The sequence below is a fragment of the Schistocerca gregaria genome, chromosome 5 (assembly GCF_023897955.1).
Source record: "Schistocerca gregaria isolate iqSchGreg1 chromosome 5, iqSchGreg1.2, whole genome shotgun sequence".
Taxonomy (NCBI): domain Eukaryota; kingdom Metazoa; phylum Arthropoda; class Insecta; order Orthoptera; family Acrididae; genus Schistocerca; species Schistocerca gregaria.
This window is the reverse complement of record NC_064924.1, coordinates 62,749,020-62,775,812: the sequence shown is the minus strand read 5'-3', so window position 1 is coordinate 62,775,812 and position 26,793 is coordinate 62,749,020. Positions and strand designations below refer to the sequence as shown.

General features: G+C 41.3%; 1 protein-coding gene across 2 annotated transcripts in view; it reads right to left on the bottom strand.

Moving 5' to 3' along the window:
* Positions 1-1,192: 1,192 nt before the first annotated feature.
* LOC126273469 (1-acylglycerol-3-phosphate O-acyltransferase ABHD5-like) overlaps positions 1,193-26,793 on the bottom strand; it is a 228,430-nt gene continuing 202,829 nt past the window's right edge. For both annotated transcript variants that reach the window (XM_049977031.1, XM_049977033.1), the window contains exons 6-8: positions 12,959-13,076; positions 4,207-4,393; positions 1,193-2,829 (exon numbers count right to left, since the gene is read on the bottom strand). In XM_049977031.1, the coding sequence (XP_049832988.1) occupies positions 2,620-2,829; positions 4,207-4,393; positions 12,959-13,076 (515 nt within the window). In that variant the 3' untranslated portion in view covers positions 1,193-2,619. The remainder of the gene's footprint in view (positions 2,830-4,206; positions 4,394-12,958; positions 13,077-26,793) is intronic.

The following is a 26,793-nucleotide window of genomic DNA, read 5'->3' as shown; positions in this document are numbered from 1 at the left end:
TTGCACAGGATAGAGTAGCATGGAGAGCTGCATCAAACCAGTCTCAGGACTGAAGACAACAACAACACAACAACATGCAAAGTTCTTTGCAAAATGTCAAAACATATCAAAAGGTTATACTGAAGAAGCCATTGTCGCTTCTTGATTTTCAAACTTATAAAGGTTGAAATGTATAGTCTATTTTTCATAAAATATTCATTACATAAAATAGCCTATTTTCGGTTAGATATCTGAGTTAAGCCTCCAAGTGATGGAATATTAATATCAATTATGCCACAAAATCAACCCCAGTTTGTACATTTCCAGGAAAACAATCTAAAATATGAACTAATGCGGTCCCTTAAGACACATGTATCCATTAAAGCTTGATGCTGTGCAGGGTGCTAACATATCATAGCTTTAAAATTCAAATCTCTGTGCATCTGCAACTGCTTCCTTCATATAAAACATTCACAAAATGATGGGTCATTGTCGGTTTCAAACTTTATAATACATCAAATAATAGACGGGATAATATAAAAAAGGATAAACTGCTTCTCGCCACGTAGAGGCAGTCCTGAGTGGTGGGTGCCCACATTGGGAGGGGAGGGAGGGGGAGACTGCTATTGGAAGACACACACACACATGCACGCACACGGCCCTGAACACACGCAGCCACTGTGTCTGCAAGCACCTATGGCTCAACTCTGAAAGGAGCACCCAATGAAGATCTGACTTCTGAGCCATCCCATTTCACCTGCATACAACTTATGGATAAGAGCCTTAGCAGAGTGTAGGTGACACCTCGTGTACCATTGCTGCTCACCTCAGATGCAGTCAGATCTTAGTGCCCAGAGAGGGCAGTGGTCATGCATAATCATGTGCATGTGTTTCTTCTGTCTATATCTGATAATAGGCTTAGTCTGATAACTAATAACATTTAGTATTATTTTTTCAATGTGTTTGTGTGAAATTCACGTGTTCCCTACGTGGTGAGTAGCAATCTATCCTCCTCGTAGTATTATTATTATTATTATTATTATTATTATTATTATTTTCATTGATACACCAAATATTTACAAGAAGAACTTCAAGTGCTCAATCATTGCAAAGGGAAAACATTAATTCTCAAATTGATTATGTAGGCTATATATCGTACTTTTGTGATACCAATACAGAGGGTTAGAGGTAAAAATAAGATCTGTTACACACATTATCCAAAATATTATTTACTTTTACTTTCTTTAGTTATCAACATTTCTTATCACTAAACAATTCTTTGGTGATTGTCCATCACAGATTTAAGCAACATCTACTGTTGACATTTTTACATTATTTAACATTCAAACAAAACATGAAATGAGCATAACAAATATATCACATCATGTTACAAAATAGATGTTCAAGTACTGTTATATACAAATTTCTTGAAAAATATCTTGTCAATGGGAAAAAATGCAATGATGTGATTCTACTGGTATTAGTATCCATATGTAGACACATTACCATTTGTATAGTGTAAAGAAAATAGCTTACAGTTTCAAGTCCCTACAACATTAATGCCATTAAACTCAGCACTCACTCAAATAGAACACAAGTTAGGGAAGATCACCTGAGGTGATTTCAGAGAACAATAAAAGGAAGACTGGAACGTAACAGGACCCTACTCCCATTACTTACACATGCAACATCTCACAAATTTGGGAAGTACTAATCTATACACTACATGTGTAATAATAAATCCTGGAAGACATACAAAATAATTAAAAAAAGCTAAGCAGCAGAAATGTAGATGAAGGGAAACACAAAAAGGGAAGTGTGCAAAAGTTTGAAACTTTGAATTGCATATTCAATACAGCAAGAGGAACTGTAGGGACATATGCTCATGGATACATAATGTCCACAGCTCAAAGTTTTATTCACAATTCCTTATTTTCTGCAATATCTTGCCATCAGCTGATAGGAGGTTCTGTATTTAGCCAGTATAATGAGATTAAGAAAAGAGGAAGCAATATACAAATTAAAATCTTATTCAACATGAAAGGGGAAATTTATATATATATATATATATATATATATATATATATATATATATATATATATCACTAATATTAGTGACATGCAATAGAAGTCTACTTGCCCACTGACAAATTAACGGTATCTGAGGTTAAAGAGAAAATTTAAATTATGGTCGAACCTAGAGTTTAGTGAAGTTAGGCCACCACTCACTCACATTTATGTTTACTGATAGGCCTCATCAAGTAACTTTCCTTGGCTATGAACATCAATCCATAAATCTCATATACCTTTTTTATAATCAGTACTTCCTTTCTTCCAATTCGGAAATTAATGAGACTTATAAAAGCTAGAGTGTAATTACATTTTCAGATTTGTGTCTCATCCCTACTCCATATCCTGTTTTGACATCTGGTAATAAGTGGCCCATCTTCCATTTTCAAAAATTGTTAAAATCTTATACATGTTAAAATATGTTTTATTTTACAGTAAATTTTCATTTTATCATAAATAAAATTTAAGATATTTAAAACAATTGCATATATGAATTTGAATCTTCAACAAATTCAACTACAAACAAATTGCAGTTTTACATTTCACAAAATATGAGATCCATAGACTGTTTCAACTAGGAACAAAATGTATATCCTCCAGTATATTTCCCTCAGCATCACTTTCACTTTCTTCATCATCACTTTCATCATCTCCATTTTGAGGAAGAGTACCCAACAGTCTGATATCACGTCTGTCTGACAGCTCACATGCTTCAAGTACATGCTGATTAAAAGTTTCACTTTTATCAGCATATACATGGTGTCCAGCACCTGTAATTACCTGCAATATACAAAATGCAATAATTCCTTGTGTGGTGCATTTTACATGCTGCTTGTAACAGAACAGTATTGCTTTTATATTTATGTAGTGTGTTGTAAATTTCTGATATGACATAATCATGATTATTTAAAGAGGTATAAAATAATGGTAAAAGAATGTTTTGATTAATAATTAAACACTTTATTTCTTTGGTGTATACTAAAGGATGTAAAACAATAACATTTGTAAACTCTGGGATTTATTATTTATTATTATGAAAAGAGAAGTACTAAGCCAACGAAACGGGGAAGCCATTATGCCAGAGAACTGCCAAGTTTTTTCCTGATCGTTCAATATCTGGAACACCTTTCCTACAAGAGAAAATGTGCAGTAGGCTAACCCAGTGAGTAGTGTTGATACAGGGTTGGCAGTTGGGCTGTATCGTTAGTGCAAGATTTTTGTGATACAAAACATTCGTAACAGCCATTGCTTAAATTCTCAAGACTAAAATAAATTCAGTCTGATGACAATAGTTAACTTATTTTTCTTTGCACAGTTCATAAAGTAATGTTTGAAAGGGAAGTCTTTCAATTGTTCGTTTCATTCTGGTACTAAAGCAAAAAATCTGTTTATTCAAACACACATTCATTACTGTTTCAAGTTTAATGAACAGATTTACCTTCAAGATTCTGTCCTTTCAGGACTGGTGGCAGATATCAAAAGGAGGAAAGTTCTAAAGGTGAGTTAGTATTGGTTCTGAGCTCAGTAGTAAATGATGAAACTGTGTTTCAGTACAAAACATGGCTCATCAAAATAATTAAAGGTGTGAAGATAAGTGTAGTGTAGACTGTTTCTGCATACAACAACACACTAGTTTTCGACTAAATGCTATAGAAAAAGTATGATAGCCCAATTAATATTGAGACAGGTACAAACACAGTTATCATTCGTAAGAGAGTCCCGTTTACTTTAAAGGAGAGCTAACAATGTTTTTCTTTTTTTTTTTAAATTTAGCCAAGGTTGTAGCAAGGGCACACAGTTTAGCAGGCAAACCCAGCCATTTGTAATAAAGGAAGTTAATAGTACATTATAGTTACGAGTAGAGTAGATGGCGCAGGGTCATTAATACAATAGCAAAATCGTTATAAAAATTAGATCTCGCTAATTGTAAACTTACAAATACAACTGATCTATCAGTATATGATGACAAAGTTCATATGTTCTGACGGAGATATTTGGCTATAGGAGTAAAGGAAAATAACAGGATGGAAATAATGAGTAACTATATTTCCCCATTACCACTCAGGAGTGATTTACTGGTATAGACCTCTATTTTTTTTTCATGTTTAGCAAACGAAATTTTGCATGTTTTTGCTCACATTGCTTAGAATATCTTACCTGCACATTGACATATGAATTTGTGCGAGTTTGCTGTATTGTTTCTCCTGGTGTGTTCTGAACCCAAGATCTTGAACCATATATTATGGTTATTGGGATCTCTGGAGGCAAGGAATGTATACGTTGAATCATTGGGTGTTTTGCCCAGCCAAAACCAGACATCATTGCACGAAATGCAGCTTCACCTCTGAAAAAGGAAGCACAAATTTATCATCATAAACACCAACAAATCTGCAACGAATACGGTGAGGAACCATATGAATATCTCATATGATTTGTATAATACAACTAATGTCATTAATACAAATATCCCCAGTAACTACCAAACAACAAAAGCTAGATATGTGAAACAAGGAAGTTCTGTGCTGATCTATATTGTTAGAACACTTATTATATATCTCTAATCTTGGATAAAAATTTGACCACAGACAGTCTGAACACATATATTGGCAACTAAACTGCAAGCACCAATTTAATAGGGCGTACCACCACCCTTGATAGCAATAACATACTGTTGTGACATGGATTCCACATGCACCACAAGTGTTGTGAAACAATCATGATCTATGGCTGCTCAAGAGTTGCTCACAACTCCACGAGATAGCTGCATCTAAGGTATATGAGAGGGTGGAGTGAGGTGAGGTGAGAGAGGTGGAGTGATGTGGAACACACAAGTACTTCCTTATCTGCTGTGCAATGTTTTTCAAGTAATTCTGACCAAGTCTGGGATTGATGAGGTGATAGACTGTCTTGTTGTAGGTAGAGGTTGACTAAAATGCACATCAGATTCATGGGTCATCTACCTGTGGCCAAGGAAGTGATATCCTATTTCACCCTGTGTAAATATCCCCAATATGAGAATAACTCTGCTACCTGCCTGGATGACAGGTTCCACTGCTTTGGGTGGCTTTCACTATACCCCTATCCTGCCACCGGTACGCACAAAAAATTTGATCACTAATCAGTACGGGTAGGAAAATTCCACATTAATGATAATGCAAAATCAGCAGCTTTTTAACAATGCAACATGAATTTGGTATTTTCCCCAATTCTATGTAATGATCTCTCAAATCAGAGGCCAGCACTTTCCTAATACTGGAAATTGCTAGTTACTGAATACTGATATTAATTCTGACCATTGCTCATGTATAATCTTAAATGACAGTTCATTTACCACACAAGGAGCTATGGTCGTAGAAACAAAAATAGCCTACGACCGATTAACTCCATTTCAGTAACACTTTTAGTCACCAATGGCACATTTCCTGATAGTTTTACACCACAAACAGTACCAAAAATAATGTTTATGAGAGACTTTTATAGTAGTACACCTATTGATCTGCATTTTTTGTAGTACACAGTAGTAAATATGAAATATCATGGTTGTTGATTGGTTGATTTGGAGGAGGGAACAAAACAGCAAGGTCATCAGTCTCACATCAGATTAGGGAAGATAGGGAAGGAAGTTGGCCGTGACCTTTCAAAGGAACCATCCTGGCATTTGCCTGAAGTGCTTTAGGGAAATCACAACAACCTAATCAGGATGGCTGGACACAGGTTTGAACCAGTGTCCTCCCGAATGTGAGTCCAGTGTGTTTATCACTGTACTGCCTCACTCAGTTTTAAATCCTGCTGCTTATGTAATATGATAACTTCTTATGGAATCATGTTCGCTGGCCTTGCAACAACTGAATTACGATCTTTCAATCTAAGCTACAGCTCAGGCCATCCAACGGGTTAAGCTATCTCCCCAAACTTCATTCATAAAATAGTAAAAAATATTGAATAAATATTAAAGTGAAAACATCATTAGTATCCTGATTTATTTCCAAAAACAAATTCATGTGACATCTTCAGCTGTGATTAGCTGAAAGAGCCAAGTTGAGGAGGCGGCATATTGGTTTATACATTTCCGTAGTTAAATTGCTGTATTTGTTTGCTTCTTGTATATATATTTATGGACTATGGAAATATGCCATTTAGTTAATGCAAGTGGGTCTCAATTATGGCCACACATCCACATAAGTCTGTTGTCTTCACCCCCATAAGCTCCTGTTTCAAATACAGGATGATAATTATGACCTCTATTATTAACGCTCACACTGCATCTGGAATGGCAGGTTTCAGTCATGTAGATATTCTAAAGGGATATAAATTCCTTCATAATTTTGAGGAAAAGCAACTTCCCATGCCAGAGGAAATGTGGACATTACCAAATGTATCTTCTTGCGCTGAAGACCATGTTCAAATATAGATTCTGGGTGACTGTTTTCACACTGAAATTTTCATTTCTCACATGTTTCAGAGCTTCCTGGCACTGCGTGATATCACACTTGTGGCTGTGGCCAGAAACCACATAATCTCGGCAAGGTGTGGTGCACCAGACAAATTACATGGCCAACTGATCTGCAATTTTAATTGGAAATGTTTATTCTCAGACCCAGACTAATTCTCTGCACACCTTATATAAGTGCTGCCAGCCCTGCGTCACCCTATGAGACATGATTAAATTTCTCACAAGTACAAAGCCACTAATTAGTGTCTTCTGGCAACCCTACTCTTGTCAGAAAAAGTGCAAGAACTGACAGCTGAACAGAAATACGAACACAGCTAACAGTTGAAACAATGCCTCCGCTTTGCTACTATCAACTCCCACACTCAAACACAATAAGTGTCCTTGTTAGTACTCTCATCTTTCTGTACTGGAAGAAATACTTCCCGGATCACTAGTCTCTGAACATTCCACTCCAAGAAGTCACTGGCCAATTGACTACCTCCGATTTCGTGAGCTCCAAACCACTCCACATAATTTTATAACATTCAGGTCTTTCAGCCACTCAGACACAGTAGTCGCATTTCATTGGCCCATCCCCACTCATGCTAATCGCTTCACTCTAAAACACTCCCTTCTGCCAGATCACCTTTCCCAACAGGTGCTTGGAATGGCCTGCCATCCTGGTGAGTTATTTTGCCCTTGAGCCACCCTGTTGGGTCTCCTCCACAACCCACTTGGGAAAGACCAGCTGCAAAAACTTACTTCCTACAATTACCAACTTGGCATACACAACTGCTTAGATTTAATAAGTTCCGTGTGAATGTTTTTAATGTTCATGTAGATAAATGTACAGCTGGTGTCAGTAAATATCTTATAGTTGGAAAGAATATTTTCATTTTTGACATATCAACATAAGAAAGTGAAATATGAAAAAAAAGGACTAACTGTCAGAAACTAAAATAACACCAAAATGGGCAGGAAAAAACACCAAAAATGAGCAGAAAGTAGCACTGAAACTGCAAGGAAGTAATGCCAAACCTGCCAAAAAGTAAAAGTGAATGACACAAATAACTCCGAAAAAAGGTACCAAAACTGCCAAAAGAGAACACCAAAATCAACAAAAAATATCAAAATCCCAAAAAATATAGTCCATGCTAACCAGTTAGTCAAGGTGTATCCACACATCAAACACACAATGGTAGCATTCCTGCATTTGCGCTAATTTCTGTGGCCTGTATCATTTAGTGAATTAGGATACACACGTGGACAAGTAGATTCTCTGTCCCACAATCAGGTGGTGGATCTGTGCTATATGGGTGCCTGCTTGTTGCTGCTGCAGTTATTTGATAAATAATTTGCTGCATTTTAACCTTTCTATCCACTGTTAGAATCTACAACAGCTGATAGGAGACCTGTTATCAACATATTGTTGCCCATCGATACACTTGGCTCTCAAGATCAATCTGTCATCAAATGCACAAATATTGTGCTTCTTGTTCCTATGCTCAACTGCCATTTCACTGGTGACTACAAGGTCAGATGAGATCACAATTGCATGACATGCTGAATATCGCCATTTGCCATGGTGACAGAAGTGTGCCTATCCTACACAGCAGCTGCCACATATTTAAATTATTCCAAATTATTCACTAACTGCAAACTTCATGATATCAGCTGTAAAGGATATAGGCGTATTACCCAATTGTGACGTGCAAATTTAATCCTAACTAGGAAGTGAACCCCGATTTCTTGCTTATCATGAATGGTCACTTTACACACTTAATAAAGGAAGATGTACATAGGACTATGATATCAGGATGCAGAGAGAGACAGAAGGAGATCTGGATTGGGCAGAGGAGTGTGCACAGATAGCCAAAATGATTAAAATGACAGCTTATAAGCTGGAATTCTGGGCTCCAGTCCCTGGCCGGTATAAATTGGATAATACATCTACACTCATTGCATCTGATGTCTCTCAATTCCCATTCAGCAAATAATTTGGAATAACATTTGATATAGCTAACCTGTTCGACAGTTTTGTTGTTGTGTCTATCTGCAACTCAACATCTCCACAATATGGAGAGTAGCAATCTATCCTTTTCATAATAATATCATATGTAAACATTTAACTCCTTATGAGTACACAACCACTCAAGATTCCAGCAGGAAAATGAAGTTCCATTCTCTTCAGCTACATGTAAATTATACGTGAGGCTATAAATCAGTGGTAAAGTTTTGCAGCTCCAGCAATCCATGCTCTGTGCTAACATTCACTCTGATTTGAGAATAACTGGGACAATGTTTCACAACTTGATTTAAGAGAATCTGAGGCATTCTTTCTCATCAGTGTCTCTAAGAAAAGGAGTCAAATTGTAATCGCAGCAAAAAATATCAACATAAACTAACTGCAGCCTACCTCAAGAAGACTGCACTTCTGCCTACATTGCTGTTAATAAATACAACACTGTAGTGTCCTAGGACATTTAATATAGTAATATCATAACGGGGATACATTGAATGAATTCATGTCCAGTTCTTTGGTGAGTCTGAATTCAGAACTGGGTTGGTTTCAAATGGTTCTAAGCACTATGGGACTTAACATCTGAGGTCATCAGTCCCCTAGACTTGTTGTTGTTGTTGTCTTCAGTCCTGAGACTGGTTTGATGCAGCTCTCCATGCTACTCTATCCTGTGCAAGCTGCTTCATCTCCCAGTACCTACTGCAACCTACATCCTTCTGAATCTGCTTAGTGTACTCATCTCTCGGTCTCCCTCTACGATTTTTACCCTCCACGCTGCCCTCCAATGCTAAATTTGTGATCCCTTGATGCCTCAAAACATGTCCTACCAACCGATCCCTTCTTCTAGTCAAGTTGTGCCACAAACTTCTCTTCTCCCCAATCCTATTCAATACCTCCTCATTAGTTACGTGATCTATCCACCTTATCTTCAGTATTCTTCTGTAGCACCACATTTCGAAAGCTTCTATTCTCTTCTTGTCCAAACTAGTTATCGTCCATGTTTCACTTCCATACATGGCTACACTCCAAACAAATACTTTCAGAAACAACTTCCTGATACATAAATCTATATTTGATGTTAACAAATTTCTCTTCTTCAGAAACGCTTTCCTTGCCATTGCCAGTCTACATTTTATATCCTCTCTACTTCGACCATAGTCAGTTATTTTACTTCCTAAATAGCAAAAATTCCTTTACTATTTTAAGTGTCTCATTTCCTAATCTAATTCCCTCAGCATCACCCGATTTAATTTGACTATATTCCATTATCCTCGTTTTGCTTTTGTTGGTGTTCATCTTATATCCTCCTTTCAAGACAGTGTCCATTCCGTTCAACTGCTCTTCCAAGTCCTTTGCCGTCTCTGACAGAATTACAATGTCATTGGCGATCCCTCAAAGTTTTTACTTCTTATCCATGAATTTTAATACCTACTCCAAATTTCTCTTTTGTTTCCTTTACTGCTTGCTCAATATACAGATTGAATAACATCAGGGAGAGGCTACAACCCTGTCTCACTCCTTTCCCAACCACTGCTTCCCTTTCATGCCCCTCGACTCTTATTACTGCCATCTGGTTTCTGTACAAATTATAAATAGCCTTTCGCTCCCTGTATTTTACCCCTGCCACCTTTAGAATTTGAAAAAGAGTATTCCAGTCAACATTGTCAAAAGCTTTCTCTAAGTCTACAAATGCTACAAACGTAGGTTTGCCTTTCCTTAATCTTTCTTCTAAGATAAGTCGTAAGGTCAGTATTGCCTCACGTGTTCCAACATTTCGACGGAATCCAAACTGATCCTCCCCGAGGTCTGCATCTACCAGTTTTTCCATTCGTCTGTAAAGAATTCGCGTTAGTATTTTGCAGCCGTGGCTTATTAAACTGATAGTTCGGTAATTTTCACATCTGTCAGCACCTGCTTTCTTTGGGATTGGAATTATTATATTCTTCTTGAAGTCTGAGGGTGTTTCACCGGTCTCATACATCTTGCTCACCAGCTGGTAGAGTTTTGTCATGACTGGCTCTCCCAAGGCTGTCAGTAGTTCCAATGGAATGTTGTCTACTCCAGGGGCCTTGTTTCGACTCAGGTCTTTCAGTGCTCTGTCAAACTCTTCACGCAGTATCTTACCTCCCATTTCGTCTTCATCTACATCCTCTTCCATTTCCATAATATTGTCCTCAAGTACATCGCCCTTGTATAAACCTTCTATATACTCCTTCCACCTTTCTGCCTTCCCTTCTTTGCTTAGAACTGGGTTGCCATCTGAGCTCTTGATATTCATACAAGTGGTTCTTTTCTCTCCAAAGGTCTCTTTAATTTTCCTGTAGGCAGTATCTATCTTACCCCTAGTGAGATAAGCTTCTACATCCTTACATTTGTCCTCTACCCATCCCTGCTTAGCCACTTTGCACTTCCTGTCGATCTCATTTTTGAGACGTTTGTATTCCTTTTTGCCTGCTTCATTTACTGCATTTTTATATTTTCTCCTTTCATCAATTAAATTCAATATTTCTTCTGTTACCCAAGGATTTCTAGCAGCCCTCGTCTTTGTACCTACTTTATCCTCTGCTGCCTTCACTACTACATCCCTCAGAGCTACCCATTCTTCTTCTACTGTATTTCTTTCCCCTATTCCTGTCAATTGTTCCCTTATGCTCTCCCTGAAACTCTGTACAACCTCTGGTTCTTTCAGTTTATCCAGGTCCCATCTCCTTAATTTCCCACATTTTTGCAGTTTCTTCAGTTTTAATCTACAGGTCATAACCAATAGATTGTGGTCAGAGTCCACATCTGCCCCTGGAAATGTCTTACAACTTAAAACCTGGTTCCTAAATCTCTGTCTTACCATTATATAATCTATCTGATACCTTTTAGTATCTCCAGGGTTCTTCCACGTATACAACCTTCTTTCATGATTCATAAACCAAGTGTTAGCTATGATTAAGTTGTGCTCTGTGCAAAATTCTACTACGCGACTTCCTCTTTCATTTCTTAGCCCCAATCCATATTCACCTACTATGTTTCCTTCTCTCCCTTTTCCTACACTCGAATTCCAGTCACCCATTACTATTAAATTTTCGTCTCCCTTCACTATCTGAATAATTTCTTTTATTTCATCGTACATTTCTTCAATTTCTTCATCATCTGCAGAGCTAGTTGGCATATAAACTTGTACTACTGTAGTAGGTGTGGGCTTCGTATCTATCTTGGCCACAATAATGCGTTCACTATGCTGTTTGTAGTAGCTTACCCGCATTCCTATTTTCCTATTCATTATTAAACCTACTCCTGCATTACCCCTATTTGATTTTGTGTTTATAACTCTGTAGTCACCTGACCAGAAGTCTTGTTCCTCCTGCCACCGAACTTCACTAATTCCCACTATATCTAACTTTAACCTATCCATTTCCCTTTTTAAATTTTCTAACCTACCTGCCCGATTAAGGGATCTGACATTCCACGCTCCGATCCGTAGAAAGCCAGTTTTCTTTCTCCTGATAACGACATCCTCCTGAGTAGTCCCCGCCCGGAGATCCGAATGGGGGACTATTTTACCTCCGGAATATTTTACCCAAGAGGATGCCATCATCATTTAATCATACAGTAAAGCTGCATGTCCTCGGGAAAAATTACGGCTGTAGTTTCCCCTTGCTTTCAGCCGTTCGCAGTACCAGCACAGCAAGGCCGTTTTGGTTAATGTTGCAAGGCCAGATCAGTCAATCATCCAGACTGTTGCCCCTGCAACTACTGAAAAAGCTGCTGCCCCTCTTCAGGAACCACACGTTTGTCTGGCCTCTCAACAGATACCCCTCCGTTGTGGTTGCACCTACGGTACGGCCATCTGTATCGCTGAGGCACGCAAGCCTCCCCACCAACGGCAAGGTCCATCTGAGGTCATCAGTCCCCTAGACTTAGAACTACTTAAACCTAACTAACCTAAGGAAAGCACACACATCCATGCCTGAGGCAGAATTCGAACCTGTGACTGTAGCAGCAGCGCAATTCTGGACTGAAGTGCCTAGAACTGCTCGGCCACAGCGGCCAGCCTCAGAACTAGGCCTGTATACCAGACAATCTTACATTTGTGCATGAAACACCCCAAAATCGTTGTGTTGCACAGAATGAGGGAATGGCACCTTGGTAAATAAAAGCCCTCTAAAAATTACGCAAAAGATTTCTTTGCTAATTCGTAGGTATAAACAATAATATCAAGCAATCTATGTAATAACTATTTTGAAATTCCACGTATTTTGTGTGTTCACCTCAATAATATATTACAAATCCACAGGTTATTTTGAAATAGAATGGTGTAAAGTACGACAGATAAAATTCAAATGTTTCTTATTTAGTTGCCAAGACAGACCTTACACATAAGGGTGAAATCAATTTTATTTTTGCCTGCTTGTAATTAATTTTTCTATGGACCGAATTAACCATAAAAATACTCAAACAGTACTTACGTGGGATTCTGAGCGTTGCACTGATAAATGTACTGAGGTATCAGGCTAACATTCTCTTCAAGTGCTGGTGCGAATTTTCTTGTAAGATCAGGTCTCGTCTTTGCTATTAACCACTCACCTGAAATATTTCATTGCAGATGTAACACGAGAGTACATATTTAAAACTACGCACACAACATTTAACATACTTCAAGATATCACATAAATCATCAAACACCAAATGTGAGGCATCTGGGTGATGACTGAGCACATATAAAACAGTGATAGGCCAGGTCAGCCATTATCAATCACTTCAGAACTTCTGAAAACTTGGTGATTTTTGTGGGGCAGCAGCAGGTGCACAGCACAGAAATGTAACCCATGGGCGCTGGCAGCAGTGAGTTCTTGATGCTTACAATGATGTGGAGGAGTAGATATGTGTGTGTGTGTGTGTGTGTGTGTGTGTGTGTGTGTGTGTGTGCGAGTGTACACCTGTCCTTTTTTTCCCCTAAGGGAAGTCTTTCCGCTCCCGGGATTGGAATGACTCCTTACCCTCTCCCTTAAAACCCACATCCTTTCATTTTTCCCTCTCCTTCCTTCCTTCCTGACAAAGCAACTGCCAGTTGCGAAAGCTCGTAATTCTGTGTGTGTTTTGTTCATGTGCCTGTCTGCCGGCGCTTTCCCGCTTGGTAAGTCTTGGAATCTTTGTTTTTAATATATTTTTCCCATGTGGAAGTTTCTAATCTGTTATTTTGCAACACTTGGAGCAGCAATCAGATAAATAATGATCATAAACTTCCATAAACCCTGAAAAAGTTAAATGCTGGCAACTGTCGTAATCTGATTACTGGCAGTGATAAAGGAATATTAGGAATATTCAGTCTCCACCACTTTGAATTAATGTATTCACCACGCTACATATTTCAGATAGCCAGACAACATAAGGTATGGTACAGTGAATAAACTGGTCAGTTTATGAGAATAATTTAGACAGACAGACAGAAGCACACACACACACACACACACACACACACACACACACACACACACACACACACCTTTTTCCATTGCTCTCAAAGTCTCTATACAGTACAACAATGATGCATACCTGCATATAACACACATGTAACCCAAACAGAACGAAAGAGTAGCCTCTAAAAACAGTGACAACCAGGATTATTTGACCATAATGGGCACAGGGAAAGAAATGACAAGAGAAAGTCTTCCTGAATATTGAGATATTTTTATTAACACTTCTGGAGCAGGAATAAATAGATATTTTGACCATATTTTGCTGGCCGGTGTGGCCGAGTAGTTCTAGGCGCTTCAGTCTGGAACCGCGCAACCGCTATGGTCGCAGGTTCGAATCCTGCCTCAGGCATGGATGTGTGTAATGTCCTTAGGTTCGCTAGGTTTAAGTAGTTCTAAGTTTTAGGGGACTGATGACCTCAGATGTTAAGTCCCATAGTGTTCAGAGCCATTTGAACCATTTGACCATATTTTAAAGACCACATCACACTCCCAGCACATCTTTGCCCTTGGCCGGCAGGCATATCTTCACTGCAGACTATTTACAAATACCTCAAAGGCATTCAATGTTGTGGATATATTACAGTATACAAACTGTCTGCTGATACACCCATTTTTACAGGCTTCACCAGGGACACCAGCCAACAATTGCAACCAGTACCTGCACCAGGAAACTAGTGGAACTCCTTTTGAGGAAATGAGTACCATCCCTACATGTCATTGATACACTGAAGGAAGTAGCTTTCTGCACATCATGGACATCTCTCTGTCTGATAGCTACTTAATGTTAAGTGCAACCTCCTGTCACTGTATTCAACTGCTCACTCAGTTTTGGGCCAGGAACTGGCCATACTCGTAGCCCATCAATAGGAACTTGCTGAGACCGGCCCAGATGCTCTGCTCTACATCGCAGCTGCTCAGGATGAGGCTTCCCTGAGAATTTGTATTATGCCACTGAACTTTGTTTCTGTTATTCTCATCTGATCACAAACGACATTTCAGTTGTTACTAGAACCAAACTGTTGTGAACTTGTGCCATGAATAAAGTATATTCTTAAGTTCGACCCGGGAATTATCATTTACTACAACCATTTACTGCAACGTTCATCACCCACAATTGGTTGTAACAGAGGCAAGAGTTAAACTTTTGATATAATATAAGCAACGAGACTAGAAATGTGTCTTCTATGGCACTCTAATCTCATTCCAGGGACATTACTTTACTGTCCAGGTTGGATACTTTGTGTGAGAGAGAAACTTACACTGTGTTTACATTGTTGCACTTTTGTGGAATCTGTAGACCTGAATACCGTATGTTTGTTTCCGGAGGTCATTGCCTGTAGAAAAATAAGGGATAGTTCATCACAGGTACGGTATCACTTGACTATGTGTCACGGCTGTACAGTGTCACTATTCACACCAATACCTCCTCTGACTCCAGTGCATTTGTCAGCTCTTCCCTTAGTCCATTGCCCGCCTGCTCCCCATGTCCGGCTGTGCCTGACACTGCTCTGCCCATTGCAGTCATGGTCGGCCCTTCTCACAAAGCTGGCTCACCTGGACTTCCATTGGTGATGAGGTTTGAGTCCACATGCTGCAGCTCCTTGGGTCATCAACCCATGCCATCCCGCCCAGCCACCATGGCCCATCCCTTCCCCCATGCCCTATGCTGTCCTACCACTGTGAGCCTTCACCATGAAGATGCAGCCATGTTTGGAATTCCTCATGAGAGTGGCTCAGCCCAAGACACGTCACCTGGCCTTCCTCAGAAAGATTGCACACATCATCTTCCAGCAGCAAGGTTCCCACTTTCCCTCCTTCTTGCCACATTTGATACTACATCCACAATGATGAAACCATTGTCAGATCCCTACACACAGCACCACAACTTAACTTCCACCCAAACACTGGCCTCTCCCAGCCACACCTGACAGAATATTTTTTTTATGCCTTTGTCTTTTTGCAGCCATGTCTGGCCTCCCTTTCTTACGTGGCACTACACTTTTACTTCTGCCAAGCAGATAATCTGTAGTCTTTGCATCGTCTTGCAGTTCCACTACAGCTGAACCCGACGCTATCCTCCCACAGCCAAGTCTGTTGCTGCCCACCAAATCATGCTGCCTCTTCCAGCCGATACATCGGTGGTTGAGCTCTTTCTTTAGAGAGCCACACAACCCTACGCACCTCTGCTTCTATGTAACATACATTTTTCTCTGTTGTGAAGATTTTTGTATGCACATAAGCATGCTGCAATGACAACTTTCCTGCTGCCCATTGGTCTCACTCCATCCAATTGTTCCCATGTTCCAATGAGTGCTGTGGCAATGGCCTTCCTGCCACCTCGGTCACCCTTTGGCCCATGTTTTTCCTGTGCTCCTGTGCCTGTGCACTTTTCATTCCTTTTCATGGCATCTCTCTGTCCTCTGGAATCCATCCAACATTCCTCTGCTCCTCCCATACACTCTCAAAGCCGATGACCACTGTCCACAAATTAGTTAGTGCCTGCCGACACTGAGTCTGTCGTCACCATCGCACGCCTTGCATCACACTGGTTGAGCCCAGTCTTCCATTGTATCCAGCAATGCTGCTATTCCATGGCCGCCAGTGCCTTCGCACCTCATACTGGGCCACTGGTCTTTCCTTTGTGGGCACTGGGAGGCTCACATGTGGTTGCATTCTTCACTAGCGCTAATTCTCCTGCATTTTCTCTTCACAGTACTGGCCAGGTCAGCCACAACCGTGACTTGCGTGTCAATGGGGATGAAATGATGATGATAAGGACAACACAACACCCAGTCCATGAGTGGAGAAAATCTCCGACCCAGCCAAGATTTGAACCCGGGCCATTAGGTATGACATTCTGTCGCGCTGACCACTCAGCTACCAGGGGCAGACATGAATATGATTATCTTGAATGAATGCAATTGGCTGGATACTTGTTTGATGTAAAAGGTTTGGAGCACTTTAGTTATTTTTTTCCATTTCTACTTATACTGGCAACATTGAAAGATATGAACTTTATTATTTCTAGCTTTTGCTAATAGCCTTAAGGAAAAAAACAGACTTCACAAAAACATTATGTTTGGAGGAAGACTTGCAGCTATAAGTGTTTGTTCCAGCTTTCTTTGATGTGGCCCTTTTTGGTCACAAACATTGGCAGTTTATAACCTGCTATGCAATACTAATCTAGAAACACAGACTCCAACAGCCTTCTTTTTCGTGCATTTATTCATCTCTAGGAATATTTGTCAGCTGCACGATTTTCGGAATAGTTTGTTTATATAAACATACTGTTTTTATTTTACATACAATTGTGAAATATTTATCACAAGTTGTTTGGCTCTTGTATGACATAACATACTCATACTGCTGGCATTTGAAGAATTTCTTTTGTCTGAGCTCGTGATCACACTTATGTCAAAGGAACTAGCCTTCTTAGATTCTGACAGCAATGGTGACTTGAAAGTAAGCATTTATGCTACTATTTTCTTGATATCACCAGTTATTCGTATGGTATTTCTCACTTATGAAATCTTATGCTTCCTACTCATCATAAAATCTCAACAAGAAATGCTGCTTTTGATGAGGTTTGTGATGTGGGACATCACCACAAATAGGTGATCATCAAGGATTGTTCTCTTCTGTTGCAGCATAGACTATATAGGAGCAAGGATTTCTACAAAAAGTGTTCCATTTATAAGGGCAGAGGAGGGGAAGGGGGAGCAATATTATGCTACAGAGGACACATGACTGGACTTCCATGGGATTTGTGACAGTAATTGAAGGCACCCGACAGCTGCCGACTGTGTGAAAATTATTGTGCACCACCAACGTCCTTTCATGTTTGATGTCTTTCTTCATGATGATGGAATCTTCCTGTAGGATAATTGTCCATGTCACAAGGTCAGAATCGTGCTTGAGTGGTTTGAAGTGCATGATGTTTTGACCATGTAATTCGCCTGATTTGAACTTGATGCAACACTTCTTCGGTGCTATCAAATGCCAGATCTGCACCCACAAACCATCAGCCAACAATTTACGATAATACTATATGAATAACTGTGCATCAATATCTGGTGTTCATACCTTCAGAACCATGTCCATGTTACACAGAATTGTCACTGTATTGCATTACAAAGGCAGACAAACACAATATTAAGTAGATGGTTATACAGTATTGGCTCATCAGTGTATGGAAAAAATAGATCACTTAATGCTATAGGAAGATTTTGGCAGAGAACTGAAAGACTTGTGTTCAAAGATATTAGCCAGAATGGGAAACCTGAAGATTTATTTGTCTGTTGGAAAATTAGAGACAATACTCAAATCTTGTGCCCAAGAAACATCATTCTAGTTAAAAACAAAAATAACAAAAAAGGCAACAATTATCGCTTTATGCCTAGTCATAACACAATTTGCACATCTTGTTTATTCACTAAAAAAAGCAGTGAGAAGTTCAGGATACATTCGGGGAATGTGCTTACTCCGGAAAGATTTTAAATGTTATATGGGACATTCTATGACACTGAATGCCTAATAGGAGAGTACACCCACTTTCAATCCCAAATTTCTGACAATAGCCAATGCAGAGGAGCTCCTGAGCCTGGACACTACAAAGTGTCAACACAACAATAATTTATCTCACAAGAATGTAAGCCACCTGTACTTATTATGGTATTCTATCAGGTTTATTTATCAGAAATAGGACATTTCTAGTTATTGAAGTCACAATTTTGTTATATTATTTAACATTTAAAATACTTCAATATTTTAATGATTTAGCTACTTTTAGTTTTGGTAGTTACTGCTAGGATCATACTGACACAATAATTTGTAAGCACACTGACATGTTAAGAACTCAGTGGTTTACTATTGAGGTCGATGAATAGCTGCTCAAAAGAACGCAAAAATAAGAAGCAGTTGAGTCCAATATATTATTAAATTATAACAATATTACAAATTCCTGGATGTAATGGTACATTACACAAGGGAAAGGCAACACTCACCTACAGCAGGCTAATGTGTGAGTATAAAAACAAGAGAAAATCAATTTAACTTTCAAGCTCTCGCACTACTTCTAGTAAAATTCTACTCATTCACACACAACTACGCAAAACCCTAAAGCACAAAGGCATGCAGGCATGGTGTGAATGAGGGATGGAGGGATGGAGGGAGGGGAGGGAGGGGCGGGAGGGGAGGGAGGGGCGGGAGGGGAGGGAGGGGCGGGAGGGGAGGGAGGGGCGGGAGGGGAGGGAGGGGCGGGAGGGGAGGGAGGGGAAGGAGGGAGGGAGGGAGGGGAGGGAGGGAGGGGAAGGAGGGAGGGAGGGAGGGGAGGGAGGGAGGGGAGGGAGGGAGGGAGGGGGGAAGGAGGGGGGAGGGAGGGAGGGGGGAAGGAGGGGGGAGGGGGAGGGAGGGGGGAAGGAGGGGTGAGGGGGAGGGAGGGGGGAAGGAGGGGTGAGGGGGAGGGAGGGGGGAAGGAGGGGTGAGGGGGAGGGAGGGTGGAAGGAGGGGGGAGGGGGAGGGAGGGTGGAAGGAGGGGGGAGGGAGGGAGGGGTAGGGAGGGGGAGGGAGGGAGGGAGGGGAGGGAGGGGAGGGAGGGGAGGGAGGGGAGGGAGGGGAGGGAGGGGAGAGAGGGGAGGGAGGGGAGGGAGGGGAGAGAGGGGAGAGAGGGGAGAGAGGGGAGAGAGGGGAGGGAGGGAGGGGAGGGAGGGAGGGGAGGGAGGGAGGGAGGGAGGGAGGGAGGGAGGGAGGGAGGGAGGGGAGGGAGGGAGGGGAGGGAGGGAGGGAGGGAGGGAGGGAGGGAGGGAGGGAGGGAGGGAGGGAGGGACGGAGACCACATGGAAAGGAGAAAAGTGGTGGGAGAAGGCAGTACATGATCTGAACAGGGAAGGAGAGTTTGGACATAAGAGAAAAGGGGACATGAAACATAAGACAGTGAGAAACAGGTTAGTAGAAGTTTATACCAGGGAGATTCAGAGTGTGCAGGATGAGCTGGAGATATAATTCCCACCTGCAGAGTTAAGAGAAATGTGTGCTGGACTGGGGTACAAAGACAGCCTACATAGTGTAGCAGCTATTTAAATCATCAGTGTTGTTGTGTGCAGCGTATTCAGCATGTAAACTGTTTGTTGTTCTCTACAGTTTGTTGGTGGTCGTTCACGTAAGTGGACAGTTGGTTACACGTCATATCCACAAAGAGTGTAGTGTAGTATTAGCAGCACGGCTGATATGTAATGCAGCTGCTAACAAGCACCACCATGCCTTTCATTGGGTAGGAAATGTCTGTGACTAGAATGCACTTGCAGGAGTGGAGAGTGTATGGGACACATCTTGCACCTGGGCCAATCAAAAGGGAATTACCCTGGAGAGCAGGATTGGAATATGAATGGACAAGGATATTCTGTAGGTTGGGTGGGTGGGTGGTGGAACTCTACTTCGGATTATGTCGATGGGATTTTAGGTAGGATATCCCTTATCTCAGGCCACAATGAGAGGTAGTTGAAGCCCTGGTGAAGGATGTGGTAGAGCTTTTCAAGGTCAGGGTGAACAGAGCAGTGCTGGTTAGTGGCTGTTTACAACATTTACTGGGGTCAGAGGATGAGATGCCACACTCCTGTTTATGGATGAGCTGCATAACATATTGTCTACCAACACAGAGTCTGATAAAGTTAGATTTTGACAACTCCAGCTCTCCCCTGCATATGTAGCATACACAGGTGGTGTACTGTAAGGTATATACTTTTTGACAGGGAACATGTGGCATCTATCACAGTGAAGGTATTGTTGGTGGTTGGTGCACCTGATATAAATAGAGGTATTTATGGAACCATCTGAGCAGTGGAAATCAACATTTAGGAAGGGTGTTATATTGTGTTGAGAAGGACAGGTGAAGTGGATTTGGGAGTCAGCGTTGAGGCTCTAGAGAAAAAACAACCAGACGATTCATTTTAAGTGTTGACTGGATAAGAAGATTCCTCCAAATGTGGCCCATAAATAAGTTTGTTAGGATGGCATCATAGCAGTATAACAATATTAGACTTGTATAAGAACAATACTGTTATAGCACAAGCTTGTTTACAGAGTTGGCCTTCGGAAGTGAAATAATTGTGGGTCAGCATGTAGTTGGCTAGGAGGATTAGGAAAGAGGTGGTGTGTTTGGTACCAGGAGGACATCAGGAAAGGATGTTAGGGGATATTCGTGTACAAGAACGTCACACCCACAGAGACCAATGAGTGGTGGTTAACGGGACATGAACTGTAGAGAAAGTGAAGGAAATGAGCAGTGTCTTGAATGTAAGATGGGAAATTACGGACAATAGTTTGGAGGTGTTGGTCAAGGGGGGTAGAGGTTGATTCTTTGGGAGCATTGTACACAGCCAAAATGGGATGACTTGTAGAAAGACCTGTGAGGTTGGGTTTGTGGATTTTGGGGAGTGGGAAAAAGGTTGGAGTGAAGGGGTTTGTTGGTGTGAGGAAGGAGATAAATTCAGATTCACAATTTGGGATGGACCCAAGGCCGTGATAAGCTGCTGGAGGACACGTTGGACTACTGGGATGAGATCACGGTCATATGGTTTGTATGCAGATGTGTCAGAAAGTGGGCAGAGACCGCAGCCACACAGCCACTCGATTTGTGACCACTGTGTAGGGCCTTTGTGGGAGGGATGACAAGGTTCAGGTTATGGATAACTGTGTGTTCCATTGGATTGCAGTTGGACACACAATAGAGGGATTCAGGAAAGGAAGGTAAGGGCAGGTTAGAAGTGAGGAATTCCTGAAAGATTGTCAGGGTACAACCGGGTGGATGGGGAAGCAGGATCATGGTTGGAGGGAGATTGGATGTGTTTTAAACAGTGTCATATAGGGGGTTTTTGGTTGGCTGTTGTTAGTGGGGTGCACGGTGAAAAAATATTTCCACTGCAGAGAACCAGTAAAGCAAGGAAGGTCCGCTTGACTTAGACTCTGTGTTAAAGGTGAAGCCTTTAGAAATTACTGAGGTGTCTGCAAGGTTCAGAGTTTATGCCAGTTTTAATAGTAAGTCTATTAGGTGAGATACCATGAACCAAACAAGACTTCAAAAAGAGGATGTGTGATTGGATTTATGCAAGGGCTTTGAGGAATTTTCAGATATGGTGAAGTAGAATGAGTAGCAATTCATGGTTGGATGGCTGGAAGAAAGGAGTAGTCACTGAAAAAACTGTTAAATAAGGTTGAAAATTGCAAAGTAAAAACTGGTGGTGGTAGTGTTATAATGGAAAAATAGTAAGATTGGTATAGAGAGCTATGTAGGAAGTTTGAATGAAGGCCAGAAAATGTTTTAAAGAAGCTGGACATAGGTAGGGGTGCTCATAAATAAAAAGGTTCAATCATAAACTGAAAAGTGCAACAGTAAGAAACACCTGTGATCATGCAACCCAATCATAAAAACACAGGCATGACTGGTTAACAATCAAGCTGGACAGCACAAGAAGGTAGAGGCAAAAAGATTAAAAACAGCACTGGATTCAAGTGTCCAAAAATAGCCATCACCAAAAGAGCAGGAAGTTATAATGTGGCACTTATTAATGGGATGCGTTGTTACAATAGGGGATATTTCAATCGTGCAACAGTGGGTGGGTGACGTGTGTTTTGAAGGCAGGTGCAGTAGAGGAACAGAAAGTATAGACATATTAAAGAATGGGCAGTGAGTGCTACGCACATAAATAAAGGTAATAACGTATAGGAAGAGAGAGAGAGAGAGAGAGCTGAATTAGCAAATTAACAACAATCAAAACTCTTGGTTAGAAAAATATGCAAAATATGGTAAAGGTAACCACACACCTATAGTAAACTGATGTGTGGAGCATAGAAAACATGTAACAGAAAAAAGGAATTCATTCTGGCTTTTGAGCTCTTGCTCTTTTTCTAATAAAACTACAGACATTAGCTCACACAACTATACAGACATCCAAAGGTTCAAAGGATCATTCGTGTGGCCATGGTGAAATTTATTATCAGTTTTTGGAAGCAGCTGCTTGGGATGATGGAGATGATGAGGGGATAAGAAAGGACACACAAGGCAAGGAAGGGGTAACAGATGATCAGTGGCTACACAACAAGATGAAAGATGTTCAGAGGGTGAAGCATGTAAGTGATACACAGTGAGTGGAGGAGGAGAAAGAAGGTAGGGAAAAGGAAAGAGAGAAAGTCAGAGATGAAGAGGGAAGCAGAGGGGACAGGAGTGAAAAGGGGGGGGGGATGGGATGGGATGGGGGAGAGCGAGCGAGCGAGCGAGCGAGAGAGAGAGAGAGAGAGAGAGAGAGAGAGAGAGAGAGAGAGAGTTCCTGCATGGCAGGGGAGGGGGGGTTGGAGGAAGAGTGGAGGAAGGAGGAAGAGTGGAGGAAGGAGGAAGAGTGGAGGAAGGAGGAAGAGTGGAGGAAGGAGGAAGAGTGGAGGAAGGAGGAAGAGTGGAGGAAGGAGGAAGAGTGGAGGAAGGAGGAAGAGTGGAGGAAGGAGGAAGAGTGGAGGAAGGAGGAAGAGTGGAGGAAGGAGGAAGAGTGGAGGAAGGAGGAAGAGTGGAGGAAGGAGGAAGAGTGGAGGAAGGAGGAAGAGTGGAGGAAGGAGGAAGAGTGGAGGAAGGAGGAAGAGTGGAGGAAGGAGGAAGAGTGGAGGAAGGAGGAAGAGTGGCAGAAGTAGTCAGAAACAGTGTGGGAGGGGGAGGACTCAAGTGAACAGACAAGAGAAGGAGAAAATAGTAGCATGCAGCAGCGGGAAACGGGTTAGCGGAGATTTAAGCCAGGGGATTGCAAGAGCACAAGATATGCTGGAGAGAGAATTCTCACTTGTGTAGTTGAGAGAAACTTGTGCCAGAACAGGATATCCAGATGACCCATATAGTGAAGCGGCTGTTGAAGTTTTTTGTATTGTGATGTGTAGCATATTTGGCAACTGGATGAGTAAGCTTTTGGTTTGTCACAGTTTGGCAATGGCCATTCATGCAAGGAGACAGTTGATCATTTGTCATGCCCATATCAAAGGTGGCGCAGTAACTGCAACATAGCTGATAAATAACAAGGCTGCTTTCACATGTGGTCCTGAATTTATTGCACATGAACTGCCTGTGACTGAACTGTAGTAGGTGGTGAGAGTGTGTATGTGACAGGTCTTGCACCTGGGCCGAAGGCTCATGGGGAGAAAGATTGGAATATGGACAAACACGGATTTATTCTGCAGATTTGGTGGGCAGTGGAACACCATTTTGGGTGATGTTGGTAGGATTTTGATATGATACCCTTCATCCCATGGCAAGACAATTAGCAGTCAAAGCCATGAGGAGGAATGTAATTGAGATGTCCCAGGCCATAGTTACACTGAGTGATCAGAGAAGTGCTGGATGGTGGCTGAATCAGAGGTTTACCTGTGTAAGGCAATGGCATGAGAGATATGTTTAACACACAATCCAAGCTCAAATCATATTTCACAACCTCTACTCTTTTTGAAAAATCCTTTGACTCAGTGACCACAAATTCTTGAATGCCATTACTGTAATAGAAACACTTGTCCTTAAATGGCTGGAATAGCATTCCCAGCACCATCAGAGGAAGCTGGCCCAGTTACTCCTGTCTCGTGCCAGCATGAGATTACCTAAAGCCAAGAAAGAGCCAAGCCCTCTGATCGAACTACCATAAACTCTTCACAGCTCTCCGACATGACTTGCTAACATACTCAGTCTTTCACATCCCCCAAAACTTCCTCCCATCTCCTCAAAATACATTCATTCGTTAACACCCATCCCATAATTCTGTTTTCAGAGATTGTGCCAAAATTCTGACCCCTATAGAAGTCTCAGTACTAAAACTAACACAAAACTACGTTCAACCATGCTGAATTTGTAAAGGATGTTCTTTCCTTTACTGATTCTCTGAAGTGGGAATATTTTTTCACCATGTAGTCCACTGACAACAGCCAACCAAAATCCAACATAGAACCTTGTTTAGAACATATCCAACCTCTCTCCAGCCATGATCCTCCTCTCCTTCCACCCAGTCATCCCCTGATAATCTTTCAGGAATTCCTCACTTCTAACCTGGCCTCACCTTTCTTTTGTATATCTCTCCCCAGTCAGTCCAACATCACTCCTATGGAACACATACCTAACTGCAACCTGAAAACCAATCCAGATCTTATCATTTCCACAGACAAATGCTTCATCACTGCGATCATAAATTGTAATATATATGTGCCTGAGGGCCTCTGACTTTCCAACATATTTGCAAACAAACCTTACAACTATAACCCTGTTCAATTCCTTGTCAATGCCTTGGGCCCATCCCAAAACCTGAACCTGAATTCACCTCCCTCCTCACAGCAGTACCCCCCATACTTTAATCATTTACCTACTCCTTCAACTCCACAAACTCAACCCCATAGTTCTCCCTACTGGTCGTCCTATTGTGTCTGAGTACAATGCTCCCAGTAGAACAAATCTATGCCTTTGTTAATAAACATCTCCAAACTATTGTCCGTAACCTCCCATCCTACACTCGGAACACTGCTCACTTTCTTCATTACCCCTCCAGAGTTGTTGGTCACTTTGGATGTGATGTCCTTTTGCACCAACATCCACTATATCCATAGCCTTGTGGCCATGAAACACTACCTTTAGCAACTTCGTCCTTATACTAAGCCCACCACCTCTTTCGTAATACTCCCAGTCAAATATATAAACAAGTCCATGGTCCTGCCATGGATACTTGTGTAGCACCATTCTGTGCCAGGTATTGCCAAAGATGTTTGTGTGGCACCATTGTGTGCCAACTTATTCAAGGTACATCTGGACAAATCTTTTTCATCCAGTCAATGTCTAAAACCTATAGTCTTGTACAGATTCCTTGATGATATTTCCATTATCTGCACTCATGGCAAAGACAACCTTTGGTCTTTCCTCCATAACCTCAACACCTACTCCCAAATCCACTTTATCTGATCCTTCTCAGCTCAACTTGCCATCTTCCTAGAAGTTCATTTCCACCATTAAGATGGCTCCATAAAAACTTATTGATCATATCAAGAGCACCAACCATCAATAGTATCTCCAATCTGACAGCTGTCACCCATTCCCTATCAAAACATCTCTTTTTGACAGCCTCACTACCCTTGGGCACCACATCAAGACTGGAAGGCAGAAGTTGTCAAAGCGTACTTATCACCTTACCTGAAAGTTAACTGACAGACAATATTCTACCCAGATCCTCTATAAATAGATGTCCTGTGCCATCTCCTGACACAATGAAATGTGCTAACAAGCACCAATCAGCACTCCTCTAATCACCCAGCATCAACCCAACCTTGAAAAATTCAATGGCATCCTTCACCAGGGCCTCGACCACCTCTCAACAGTGCCCTAGATTAGGGATAACCTACCACCATCCAAATAGTGTTCTGGCAGCCACCCAACCTACAGAATATCCTTGTCCATCCTTAATCCACTCCTGCTCCCTATCCTGCACCCCATACAATGGCACGAGAGATCTGTTTATCACACAATCCAAGCTCAAACCATATTTCAAAACCTCTGCTCTTTTTGAAACCTTGTGTTCCCCACTGCCTGCTAATGGAGTCTGGTCACGGGCATTTTCTAGCTAATAAAAGGCAGGGCCACGTGTGAAAGCAGATATATCAAACAATAGATATGCAGTAATTACAGCACCACATTCTGTGTGCATAACATGGAACGAACTGTTCACTTGCGTGAATGGCCTTGGTCAAACTATGAAAAACTGCAAACTTGACCTTTCAGCTGCCAAACATGCTGAAAATGACAGCACAAATTCCTTCAGCGGCTACTT